We start from the raw sequence: 14256 nt of genomic DNA on the forward strand, positions 1-14256 counted from the left end.
TCTAATCCATTTATGGTTGAGGAAATAACCTCCTGAGTAATATATACAGGGGCTAAAATGCCAGAAGCAGTTGCAGCCCCTAATGGTTCACTCTGACCAGCCTCCTTAGGTCCTTCAGGGGGAGATGGTGCTGCAGAGGGGGGGTCCTCAGAGCCTGAGGGAGATCCCTTTGAGCCCCTATTCCTCGGGGTATTTGTACCTCCCTTTCTGCCCATAGTGCCAAGCACAAAAATGCAGAGGTACTACCAGAAATGCACCCGCTGCTGAGCAATATAGTCCAGCAACTGCCGCTATCAAGGCTCAGTCTGATGTTGCCTGGGAATGCCTGTGTCACCAACACTCACATGCCCCTGTCTGCTCTGTGTCCCTCCTTGAGCTGTGTGCACCTGCAAAAGAGTGCACTTCATAGCTTTGTATAGCCCGCGTTGTGTGCGTTAGACCACGCCAACTTCGAGCTAAAGCTCCGCCCCCCTCCTCCGACCACCCCTTCCGCACCCCCCTTTTTCAAAAAAAGACAGCTTTTCCCATGCGAGCAGAGGGCTACGATCCCGATGGGATCGCACATGGAGGGGAGGCTGGGGCGGAGGAGGGCCGGTGGATGGAGAGCCGCCGTAATGAGAGGCGGGAGGTGGTGTGCATACCGCCGACTGCCCTTTGGTTTCTAGCATAAAGGAAGCTGTGGGGGGACATTCCTGAAAAGAAACCCCCCCCCCTTCCCTCATCCCACCTGGAGCATGGCTTGGAGGAGCATGCAGCTTGTGACACAGAGACGAGACTGACAAGCATGGAAAGGTACTGCTCTTGACAGCCCCCGGTGGCAACTTTAGGCATTGCATACATTTACTTAAAGGAGAAAACCCACAAGAATTAGAAAAATTCCTTAGGAATCTCCCTTACCTTATCCAGCTGCAGGGTTCTGTGGGAGCAGAACCAATCTTCACTTCTAACGGTGGGCTCCATTTAGAAAAACCTTCAGGGACTAGGGCCCCCTTTTTATCAGGGGATCCGCAGCTCTGGGCTTGTAAAGCACCCCGCCAGGAATATGGCTGAAAAAAAAAAACAGATACTGGATTCCGGGGTCCAGCTCTCTAAAAAGGGAAGTGTTACAGGTAAAACCTTGTTTCTTCGGACACGAGGCCCGGATACCATACAATTCGGAATATTCCAGCGGAGCTCAGCACAGCACATCTTTACTCGTGACCAACACCTCAGACACTGGCGAAAAAACTGAGGTACTCCCAGTAAGGGGAGGGATTAAATAGGGGGCTAAACTTCCTGTCTAGGGTGTGCCATCACCTAGTGGTGCCTATATAACCCATCAGTAAATACTGTGGCTCTCTGTCCCGTGATGTACGAAAAAGAAAAAGGTTTACTGTTTGAGTGGTTAAACTTTTTTCACTTACATAGAAGTCTAGTCCATTGACAAATTGTTACAATGTTTATACTTAAGTTCAACTGATAAGGAATGTTTTGATTCTTGGCAGACTGCCCTTTTTTTCCTTCCTTTCTTTTGAGGGCTGTGGCATCAGAAGAGCAGAGAGAATTCTTTGCTTAGAAAGAATTGGGAAACACTTTAGTCAAGATTGCGATAACGATTCTTGACAATTAATCGTGCAGCTCTAATGCCAGCCCGCCGCCTCTTCTGCTCCACGCTCACTAGAGAGCTGAGCTGTTAAGGGGCGGTGAGTGGCTGTTTCAGCGTCTCGCTGAGAGGCCGAGACGGCTATCAGTCCAGGCACCTGGCGGATCCAGACCGCTCTCTGCTGAAAACGGGTCACAGGAGTGCAAAACGATTTGCACTCCTGTGACCCATAGGAGAAGCCCAGCCAAACGAGCTCAGGCTGGACTTCTCCTTTAATTCGCTCCCAGAACTCATTCACCCGAGTATCAACAATATGGCTTTGCCCAGCAAATCCGCACAAATTTTAAAAGTGACAGAAACTGCACGGGAGGAAGAACCATGCAATATGCATTAAAATATTTTTAACATACATAAATTGAAAGATTTTTTAACGCCATACCCCTGCCCCATTACAAGATTATAGTTATTTAATCTACGTATAACAAGGAACTTTTGACTTCTCAAAGTGTTTTTTTTTTTTTTTTTAAATAACAGACGTTACAAACATGTTATACTTACCTGCTCTGTGTAGTGGTTTTGCACAGAGCAGCCCAGATCCTCCTCTTCTCGGGTCCCTCTTCGGTGCTCCTGGCTCCTCCCTCCTGTTGAGTGCACACACAGCAAGCAGCTTGCTACAGGGGCACCCGAGCTGGGCCGATGCTCTGTGTATTAATAAAGACCTGGAAAGTGCACCATGATGTAATTTTTCAAACATATGGTGCATCCGAAAAATATTCACAGAGCTTCAGGTCTACAGACAATTCCTTGGATTTAATGGCTTGGTTTGTGTCCTGACATGCACTGTTAAACTGTGGGGCCTTATATAGACAGGTGTGTGCCTTTCCAAATCATGTCTAATCAACTGAATTTACCACAGGTTGACTCCAATCAAGTTGTAGAAACATCTCAAGGACGATCAGTGGAAACAGGATGCACATGTGATTTTTTTTTTTTTTCAATAAATTTGCAAAGATTTCAAAACAATCTTCTTTTACATTGTCATTATGGGGTATTGTTTGTAGAATTTTAGGGAAAATAATGAATTGAAACAATTTTGGAATAAGGCTGTAAAATGTGAAAAAAGTGAAGCGCTGTGAATACTTTCCATTTACATGGTATCTTCTACATTATTCATGCTTAAATTAACCTAGCAAAATGACTTACTGGTAATGTAATTTCATTGCTCAGACTGTAAATTAATATAAGGATATCTAAAACCTTCTTATTTCCTCCAGTTGAGTGACTCAAAGTCCTGAATCCATTATTATGGAAGCCAGGAAACTAGTATTTTTTTGTTTTTAAGGGAGAGGTCAGCAATAGCAATCCTCTCATTTCCCCACTATAGGTTTCCTCTACCAGCTCTGTTATACTCACCATGTTTGTCAAGCTAGTTCCAGGTTTCTTTTCCAGTGAAAACTCTGAAACATTCCGTAGAGCAGCTTTGTTCTGCATTTGCAAACTAATCCCTGTAGTTCCCTCCTGTGGACATGAATTCTGTCCATACGATGCCCCATATGGATTGGAATTGTTCATTATTCCAAGCTAGGAAGAGAAAAACAAATTAAATAGATAAAAATTAAGTCCCAAATAATGCAAAAAATAAAAACCATGTTATTTAAATTGAAAAGCTAGGAATGGAAAAAATTCCACAGACTCCAAAAAAGGGCAAAAGATCGCTATTTTTTTAAGGATATTTTTCTAGCAGTCTCTAGAATTATCAATGCAAATATCAAAATTCTTTATTCATGCACAAAAGTGTATGCCACAATTGTTAAAAGATGTTCACACTAGAATACACGCTCTATTGATGTATATTGATATGCATCTTAGATGCATTGCATTTAGGAAACTTATTTTAAATTGCTTGAGTGTCCAAATGGTCAACGAATGATTAGCCTTCCAAGTTCCTATACACTGATCTTAATTATATTGCATTGAGACCTGTAGGCTGAAAATGCCTAGTTTTTCTAGCTTTTTAGTGTACAAGAAATCTACCCAATTCCTGTTGACCTTAACCACTTGACCTCCTACAGGTCAGGTCCTGGTCTCTTCAGGACCAGGCCATTTTTTTGCTATTCAGCACTGTGCTACTTAAACTGGAAATTGCTCGGTCAAGCAACACTGTAACCCAAATTTAAAATGTACCTTTTATTTTTTTACGAACAGAGCTTTTTCATTTTTGCCATAAACGAAAATACCAATTGAGGAAAAAAAAAACCCAGACAGACACACATACACTTTTCTGCAAACAGAGTTTAAAAACTATGGTATACATTTCAAATTGATCAGTCCTGATGTACTGACAAGCCTATGTCGTGAGGCCCTAAAATGCCGGGACAGTCCAAAAAAATGACCCCTTTTTTGGAAAGAAGACAGTCCAAGGTATTTAGTAAGAGCCATAATGGGTTTTTTGAAGTTGTAATTTTATTACAATTTTTTTAAAATATGAAGAAACAAAAATTTGTTTTTCTCAATTTTTTTTTTTTTTTTAACATGTCACCAGTGCAGTCCAGCGTCATATGACTGGTGTGATGTGATCAGAGATACTGACTAGTGACCATGTGTGAAAAAAAAAAAAAAAAATATTAAAAATACTTTTTTTTTTTTTCCTTTACACATACTTTGACCAGAGCAGTGTCACTAATACTCTGGGAAGGTGATCTGGATCACATGGTAGAGGGTACTGTGATTGGCCCAGGTACCATGTGACCAATCAGATCACACAGAAGTAAACAATGTCAAAAATGCATTCTCTATGAAAGGAGAATTTATGCACAAAGAAAAATTTTGCATTACCATGGGCAGCACAATTTTTGACTCTTTACATTTGGGCACACAAGCATCTCAAATTTTTTTGGAAACAGACAAAAGGACATCCTACATTTTTGTTATTGTAGCATAGCACCAAAAAGTATTTAAAATACAATAAGTCATAAAACTATTATAGGCTTAAACTATGCTACTAACCTTGTTTATGGCTGTTGCCTGAGGACTTCTTGCTCCTGGTTGGCCCCCCATCTGTGGTCCACTTTGTTGCAGTGTCTCTCCTAAAAGGTTACTAAAGTTTCCCATTCCTTGATTATGATATGGCACACCAGACTGATGTCTTCCAATGCCCAGAGATCCATTCATTATTTGTCCTTGTGTCATGTTTTGACCATTTCCACCTGTGATTATCCCTGAATTCATGCCGATTCTAGGCTGCGCTATTGGGTTGTTCATAGAGAGCATCATTCCCGCTGTTGAGGAATTTAACGTTTGAGAGGGACCAACTGAATTGGCTCCATTACCTCCAATGTTCAAAGCTGGTGATGACATTCCTGGCTGAGTCACTGGACTTTTAACCATACTGTTCAGAAACCCCATACCAGAGCTAGCCTGGGACACTTGCTGCCCAAGACCCATAACCATGTTCGCAGTACTTCCGCCTCGTAAAAGTTCAGAGAGTTGTTTATGCTTAGCAGCTGCATCAGGTACAATCCCTGGGCTCATGTGACTTTGATTAATATCGCCACCATTGCTCAGGCCAAACTCATTTGAGCTAATTAGTTCATCAGGAAGATCTTGTTCCAAGTCAAAAAATGATCCAAAATCTAAAACAAAAAAGAGAAAATACACTTTATTGGAAACCATTTAAAATTATTTTTGCACAATAAAAAACACCCAACCTTGAATGCACAAGTAAAATAATGCAAATTTCTTGTGTTTTAACTTTAACCACTTCAACCCCCATTCACACTTGTGTGGGCATGGCAGCCCATTCATTTGTGCAAGGTACTCTTTATGGAGAGGTCTGGGGTAACCAAGACCCCATATCCCTCCTCCGCTCTTAAAAGCATTTGATCACAGGAACACATTTGTCCCCTCCCACTGCATTTAAAAGCGATCCAGCAGCTAGATAGCTGCTCGGATTGCCTTTACAAGAGAGCCAATCGTCGGCTCTAAACCCTGCTGCTTGCCCACAGCAATTATAAATTAAAAAAAAGGTACAGGCTCCTTAGGCCCCCCTTCACACGATCGGCCCGCTCAGATCCGCCTGTCCGTTTTTCAGGCGGATCCGAATGGGCCACCCATTGACTAAGGGCAGGCGTATATCAGCGAAGAGGTGTCCGCTGACACCTGCCTACCATCTGATCCGGCAAGATCAGCTCAAAACAGACGTTTGCCATCTGTCCAGCGGATCAGATGAAAACAGACAGGCTGTGCATTTTTCAACCGATCTCGCCATAGAGAACAGCGGAGCTCTGACAGGTCCATCCCTGCACAGTGAGCAGAGACGGACCTGTCATCCGCCTGCTTAGCGGGGGATCAACAGAGCGATTCCTTGCTGAGCTGGCGGAGTCTGTCCAGTGGATCCTCTCCATGTGAAAGGGGCCTTAAAAAGAGGCTATACAAAAACTCTCAGAAATAGAGATGCACCAAAATTTCGGCGGCCGAAACATATTGGGCGAAAATAGTGCTATCTGCATTTTGCCAATAAGAGAAAAAAAAGTGTCAATAATGGCACCGAAAACGCATACGATTTTGTCACGATCTTACTGTGCTTATGGTGTGTTCTCCATAGATCATGTGACTTGTGTACACCCTAAACGTAGTACGGGTGCTTTGATGAATTTTCATTTTCAATGCATTTCAACAGGTAGATGGGGTTTTTTTTAACTAACCAAAAATGTACCAGGAAAGATTTTTTAACACCACAATGAAGCGCAAGGGACATAAAATTTAAAAGGGATTTTCAGGATAGTTAACTCCCTATTCTGTACTTTAATTTGGACCCCCAGAATAAAGCTAGAACATCTGCAACGCCCTAAAGATGATGGTGGCCTGGCTCTGCCGAACCCCTGGTTATATTACTTGGCATTTGATAGGTACACTGCATGAGAGAGAGTAGAGCAGAAGGCTATTAGTGGTAGCTCTTCCGAGGCTGTGATGCTTTACACCAGGGGGTCGTCAAGCTCCGGTCCGCTGCCGATAAATGTCCGGTTCGTTAGAGCACGTGATGAATTCACGTACACCTGGCCAACTTAACCTTGGTCGGCTTTCTTGGCTCCCGCAGCTCTCCCGGCCTGTTGGCTGGCCGGAGACCCGAACGAAGCCAGGAAGCAGGTCTAGTCATTACATCACTTCCGGTTTACTAAAAACTTAAAAGGCGCCAATTTTAAAAAAAAATAAAAATTACAGCATTCAAAACAGCCAAACTCAGAGTTTTGAATGCTTTCAAGTGCAAAGGAGGGATTTGTGGTCTTATATACCTCAGATCCCTCCATAAAGAGTACCTGTCACAAGGGATGTTTACATTCCTTCTGACAGCAATAAAAGTGATAAGATTTTTGTCTTCCTTTCTTAAAAGGGCAGTGAAAAAAATAAAAATAAATAAAAAAAGTAAAAAGCACACCATGCTCATCATTGTGTGAATGCATCAATGCAATGCATGTTATCTCAGCTTGCATTCATTGAATGAGTTTACCAAAAATGTAATTATTGCAGAATATACAGCCTCATGCTACATAACTAAGCTCCATTTCATGCTGAATAAACTAAATTATGAATGTATCCTAAAGAGAAAACTATCTTTAGAAAGATTTTTACTCCAAAAGCATTTTATTAAAATTAATTTGATAAAAAAAAAAAAAAAAAAAAAAACACACACACACAATTTTTATCCACCCCAATGTAAATGCATGAAATCAATATTCTTTTTTTTTCCATTTTATTTTTTTTGTCAGTTTTCGGCCAACTGTGTCCTGCATTTTCGGTATCAAAATTTCCATTCGGTGCACCTCTACTCAGAAAAGGCATACAAAGCAAAAAACACACACCACACACACATTTTCTAGCCAACATTTGCTGGTTTAGGGGTTACCATTGACCCCATTGTTGAAAATACATAAAGAACTATCCAGAGATCATATATAAAAAGATCTAAAAGTCAATTAACCTGTTGCCACCCACGCTATAGCCAAATGACTGCTACAGCGTGGGCTTACTTCGCCGGGAAGCATCTATTGACATACTCCCGTGATAGCGCTTCGATTTGCGATTGCCAAGTCAGAAGGACTCGGCTCGTCACAGATCAGGGTAAAGGGCCAAATCACAGTGCCCCTTTACCACGTGATCAGCTATGTCCAATGGCAACTGATCACAGATGTCAACACAAGCCGGTTATCAGCTTTTTTTCTCCTCACGCTAACAGAAGGAAGAAAGCCAATAACTGGCTTGTGTTAAAGGGACACTGATTAGCAGTTAAAACCAATATTGAACTCAAAATAAATGCACATATCCAAAACATCAACAGTTGTGCTTTGACTGCTTATAAAGCATCCACATGTTATATAGTGAATATAAAAACACCCACATATTTATGGTGAAATAATTCTCAGAACCAGATTTGTAAAAGTTTGTATAAATTAAATATCTACTCTTCATGAATTTTTGAAAAAGAGGCGCTTTGCCGGCGATATAGCCGCGCCGTCCCATTGATTTCAATGGGCAGGAACGGTATACACTCCGCTCCTTCACCGTTCCGAAGATGCTGCTAGCAGGACTTTTTTTTACCGTCCTGCCAGCGCATCGCTCCAGTGTGAAAGCCCTCAGGGCTTTCACACTGGAATTAAGGCAGCGGCACTTTCGGGTCGGTTTGCAGGCGCTATTATTAGCACAATAGCGCCTGCAAACCGCCCCAGTGTGAAAGGGCTCCATTACCCTTATTGCATAAAAGTTATAATCTAGCTAGTTCACACTCAGGTTGCCCTGACGAACAGGAAATTAGCCAAAAATTACCAAGCTATAAGGAAAACTGCCCTCTAAGGGCCACTGCTAGAATGCTTATCCAAAAATAAGAAAATTTTGTTTAAACTTCCACCCGGCAGTGCCAGAAAATATTACAGTTAAATTATATAAGAACATCAATTTTAAAATGTAGATGTTACCAATCAAAAGTCAAATTGAGTTATGGATAAATTAAAATTGATCCAGCCGTAATAAAAAAATGGATTTAATATCCACATATTGAAATGGACCACACTGGAAGTCAGCCAAATCTCTTATGTGGGGACATCCAAAATATGCTGCTGCCCTCTAGATGGCAGTAGTTTGAAAATCAAAACTACTGCCATCTAGAGGATGAATACCAAAATGTATATCTAAAACATCTATAAAAACTGCAATACGGAGCACCAAAATCTGAAATGGGGCTAAAAAAGAAGAATGCCTAGCCGTAAAAGTAATGATGATCCCTCCAAGACGAAAATTAAATTCCAAAAATTATATTTAATATCCACATATTGAAATGGACTAGACCGGAAGTCCGCCAAATCTCTTATGTGGGGACACGAGGGTGGATAAAAATCAATTTTTTTTTTTTTTTTTTTTTAAATCGGTTTTGCTTTTTATTCAAATAAAATTTTTTTTATTTTTTAATCAATTTTTTTTAATAAAATGTTTTTGGAATAAAAAGCTATTTAAAGAAAGATAATTTTCTATTTAAGCTACATTAATAATTGAGTTTATTCCACATAAAATGGAGCATAGTTATGTAACATGAGGCTGCATATTCTGCAATATTTACATCTTTGGTAAACTCATTCAATGAATCCAAGCTCTGCAAGCTGAGATAACGTGCACTGGATTGATGCATTCAGACAATTTCACAGTAACCATGAGATAAAACAAAGTTCAGGAATATTCCTTTATCCCATTGTTTTGCAAATCTATGTACATTATAAACTGTATGATTGAATCGGTTCTAATATCGCTGTTTTACGAACCTGACAGCTTATTGTTCTAAATAGGAATCCTTCATTTTGTTTTCAATTTTTAAAGAAACTACCAGCAAGAATAAGTCCTTACATTTAAAGAGCACCTGTCATTTCAGATCCATCATGGCAGCGCCCATTAGCGGGCATAGACTCACCAGCTGCCGTCACGTCCATCACCTTATTGTGTCACTGCCGCATCCCCAGCCGTCCCATTAAAGTTAATGGGACTGTCAGTGAGTCAACAGCAGGTAGGAGGAGCCGCTGTGGGACAGAGATGACAGTTGGGCTTTAAAAATAATTTAAATTTACTTCATTTAAATCAAATCCACCCTAAGAGCCCATTCACACAGGGGCAACACGACTTCCAGCACAACTTTGGGAGGCAATTTGGAAACGACTTGAGTATGAATCACAGCACGTCTTGGGGCAACTTACAACACAACTTGAAGTCGCCTCCAGCACAGGGAACTTTACAAGTGGCCAATCAGAGCTTATCAGCTGTGTGTGAGAAGGAGGGGGCTGGCTGTTTAGTGGAGGAAATTATTTTCTGTTTCTTTTCTGCTTCCTGTAAAGTTGCCTCAGTATGAACAGTGATCAGACTTGGAGGCAACTTCCATTGAAATCAATGGGTACAAGTTGCCTTCAAGTCGGATTGAAGTAGTACAGGAACCTTTTCTGAAGTCGGAGCGACTGCAGTAGTGTGCATTAAGACAGATCCATTCACTTACATTGATTTTTTCGTGTAGCGCGACTTGAGGCGACTTGGGGCGACTTGAAGTCGGATCCAAAGTTGCCCCTGTGTGAATGGGCTCTGAGGGACACCTTAACTATGCTGCTGCCATCCTCTAATGAAAATAAAATGTGCAGCTTAAAAGAGGTTGTAAACCTCAGGGGTGAAAAAAACAAACACCCTGCAAGACAAAAGGCATAATGAGCTAGTATGCATTGCATTGCATACTAGCTCATTATGAAATACTTACCTCAGAACGTTGCCCTTAATCTGTGTCATCACTCGGAGTACACGGCCGTCATCCTTCCCTGGAGTTACTACCGGGTTCATGGCTCCGGCACTCTGATTGGCCGGAGTTGCGATGTCACTCCCGCGCATGAGTCACCGGTTACGGAACGGCTACTGAAGATACAGCACCAGCAGTGGCCCGTTTCTTCCGTGCGCCAATGACGGCAGCCACGCATATACTGAATATCTCCAAGTTTAGGCTTGTCTGTAGGTAAAAGTGGTGTAACAGAGTTTACAACCACTTTAAGGAAATGCAAAAACTAGACTATTGCCATCTAGAGCATAAATATAGAAATGTATAGTTAAAACATCTATAAAACTCCAATATGGAGCAAAGATTAAAACTCAGAATACAAACTTAATCTGACTCATTTTAAAAAAACCAAGAGTCATGAAGAGACTTTATATATCAAAATTTAAACGTTACTTCCATTATCAACACAATACAATATGTGAATTTTCTTTAATAGATACATCTCAAAATCACACATTATATTGATAATGAATGTGAGTCTCATAGTAAATCATTTTGAATAATAAATATGGGTCACACCATTCATTCCCATAACTTAGCCAGAACAAGAACATTATCCATATGGAGTTGTTAATAAATGCGTTGAATTCAACATCTACATTTAACCCATAGGGAGCGTAACTTGAAAATGAATCCATTTCATCTCTAATTTGGAGATTTCTCTTACTAGAAAACTTCCTCTCCAATGTGGGTATATTTATAAATCGCACCCAAAAAAATGGTATTGGAGCGGTCCCTACTGGGTTGATATCATACTGTTTAGATAATATGTTGTAAGTGGTAAGAACTGTTTAGAGACTGAGTGATTCATGAACCCATTCCTAATATTTATATGTTCAATTAATCTCACATATAGGGGTCGCTTAGTTCTGCCCATGTACTGTAAGCCACAGGGGCATTGGAGTAGGTAAACGCCCTCTGTGAAACATGTAATGAAGGGTTTAATTTTTAAAGCACGGGAGGTACTCATTGATATGAATGCATCAGATCTCTCGTTTCTACATCCATAAAGGAAAACACCGGCCATCTATTACTTTGATAAAGACTAGTGAGGTTCTGAAAAAACTAAGAGCTCCTTATTAGGTGTATTATGTAGATTAGGTGCCACCCTATTTCTCAAAGAGGGCACCCCTTTAAACCAACCTGAGGTTTCTCTGGCAGCACAGAACCTAAAACTATCATTTCGAAACAGATGCCAATGTTTGCAGATGAGAGGTTTAACATCATGATGTTGTGTGGAAAAGAAAGTAATAAAAGGGTATGGACATAGTGTCGGCAGTTTCTACCTCTAGATCTCTCCACCAGCAAGGTATCCCTAGCCATCTCTTGAACAGAGATGGCTGTACTATTAAAGGAGTCATAAAGGCTCAAAGTTTTTCACCTTAATGCATTCTACGCATTATGGTGAAAAACCTTCTGTGCTGCAGCTGCCCCCCAGAGCTCCCCTTTTACTTAACTGAGTCTGATCGTTCCAGCAACGAGAACAAGCCCAGCAGCTCCAGCCACTCTCGGGTCCTCATTGGACAGATTGATAGCAGCAGGAGCCATTGCTGTCAAAACAAACAAATCCAAAGACACAGGTGCCAGGGGCAGGGCCTAGTCCTGCTGTCTGTCTCAATGGATGCAGCAGCAGGACTCAGTAGCGAGCCAGAACGAGTGCCCCCATGGAAAGCGGCTCTGGGGGCACTTACTGAAGAGGAGGGGCCAGGAGCGCCACCGGGAGACTCCAGAAAAGGGGGATCGAGCCGCTTTGTGCAAGACCCTTGCACAGAGCAGGTAAGTATAACATGTTTGTTATTTTAAGTAAAACATTTTTTTTAACTCACCAAAAACACCCTGTTATGTAGTGGCTCCTAATCTGCCACTTCCAGGTCTGTGGCACTCCGCATCACTTTCTCCCTCGCCTGTGCTCCTGGGAAATGTGAGTCATCGTTTCCTAGGAGTCAGTGGGCTGTACTGTGAGCAAAAATTACGTTGTTGTTTCCCCGACAGGAAATTATGCGATTTAAGGCAGATCACATCTATATTGCCATAACGGGGCGGGACCTTCCTCTGTCACTGACCGTAATGGCAACTACTTCTAAACAATCGGCGCTACAGCCGGCGGAGCATCTTGCATGCGCGATATTGAGAGGTGCATATGCTGGTTACCCAGCATGCACCTCTCAATCGCAAATCCAGGAAGAGGTTGCGATTGGGCTTCACATGCCCCATCATCATGGCAATGGCCAGAAAAGGATTTTCCTAAATATACATACATATATACACATATATAATATATATAGTATATAGGGATACAATTCAGATCCACTAGCAAACATATATAAACTTTATTTTGGTTATTAATCCATTATGATGGGATGCCTGAAAAAATTATTTTTAAAAATTGTGGCCAGAACTCCGCTTTAAAGGGGTTTGTATAGTCTATTTTTTAACTTTTAGCTACAGGTAAGCCTATAATAAGGCTTACCTGTAGGTAAAAAAATAAATCTCTCCTATACCTGTACGGTTTAGGAGATATTCCCCTTGCTATGAGCCACTGACTGCAGTGGCGCATGCGCACAGGGGATTCTCGGCTGAAGGCCCAGCAGATGCCGGACCTTGCCGGGAAAGAAATCTCCCGTGCGCATGCGCGGGAGTGATGACATCGCGGCTCCAGCCACTCACAGCAATGGAGCCGCGATACCCGGAAGACACGCCGAGGCAACATGTCAGCTACCTCGGCATGGACCAGGTAAGATACCGGCGCCTCGTTCTAAGGTAAGTATTTCATAATGAGCTAGTATGCGGTGCATACTAGCTCATTATGCCTTTTGCCTTACAGGGGTAAAAAAAAAAAAAAAAAAGTGTCAGCAGGTACACAACCGCTTTAAGTAAATCTATTGAATAACCTTTTTCCACAAATTTCTTAAGGGTCGGTTCACACTGCTGCGATGCAGGAACCCTGCGAATCCACTGCGGGTTCCACCAGGAACAGGTTTTCCGGAGGCAGTTCACACTGCCCTATGCAAACTGCTGGGAGTGTCAGTTAAAAGTTAATGACACTCCCAAATCAGTTCGCATATCGCAGTGCGATCTGCAAACTCAGACAGGAATCACACCTATGCAAATCAATTCTGCTGCGGAAAAAAAAAAAAAAAAAAAAAAAAAAGGGTACTGTGCGAGTTTGATGCGAATTCAGCCATACGATTTGCATGGCTGAAATCGCATGTGATTTGCAGTGCGGTGCGAATCACATCCGAACTCTGACATCGCAGCAGTGTGAACCAGACCTCAGGCACAATGCCTGTGCCCCATTTTCATTGATTTCTGTGCAATTAAGTCTTAACCGCAAATATTGTCCCTTGGGAACTGCCTTTAGCCATGGCCAATGATGGCAGCTATCTCCCAGAATAAACGCATTCCTATCAGTAGATTTTAAAAAGGTGGAGGTAACAAAACGAATGGCTTCCTGACTAGTTTCATTGTTTAATATAATGCCTCTATTAGGGCTACACCGAAACCACTTGAAGATCGAGTATAAGTACCAATACCGATTTTTTTTAGTTCAATATTGGTTTTATAATTATGTGACTTGGTCTGTAATAAAATATCTTGCAGCAGATTATCACTTTGTGATAACAGCATTATTTAATCATTTTCATTCACTATATTTTCCAAGGGCAGTTTTTTTAGTTGAAATCCTGTTTATCAGTGCAGTCCCATCAGTTCCACCCATCAATGCATGAGAAAAATCACCCGTTTACAAAATTTAACAAACTATGACATTTTTAATTTCTTTTCCCCAAAACGTTTGGTCTTTTTTCTTTTGTTTAGCAGCAAACAA

At 41.5% G+C, this 14256-nt stretch overlaps 1 protein-coding gene across 1 annotated transcript in view; it reads right to left on the reverse strand.

The window, feature by feature from the left end:
* The window catches only part of EP300 (E1A binding protein p300), a 117069-nt gene that overhangs the window by 94544 nt on the left and 8269 nt on the right, over nucleotides 1–14256 (reverse strand). Inside the window, exons 2-3 of the mRNA XM_073592762.1 lie at nucleotides 4589–5214; nucleotides 2996–3163 (exon numbers count right to left, since the gene is read on the reverse strand). Of these exons, the coding sequence (XP_073448863.1) occupies nucleotides 2996–3163; nucleotides 4589–5214 (794 nt within the window). The remainder of the gene's footprint in view (nucleotides 1–2995; nucleotides 3164–4588; nucleotides 5215–14256) is intronic.

The sequence above is a fragment of the Aquarana catesbeiana genome, linkage group LG07 (assembly GCF_042186555.1).
Source record: "Aquarana catesbeiana isolate 2022-GZ linkage group LG07, ASM4218655v1, whole genome shotgun sequence".
Taxonomy (NCBI): Eukaryota; Metazoa; Chordata; class Amphibia; order Anura; family Ranidae; genus Aquarana; species Aquarana catesbeiana.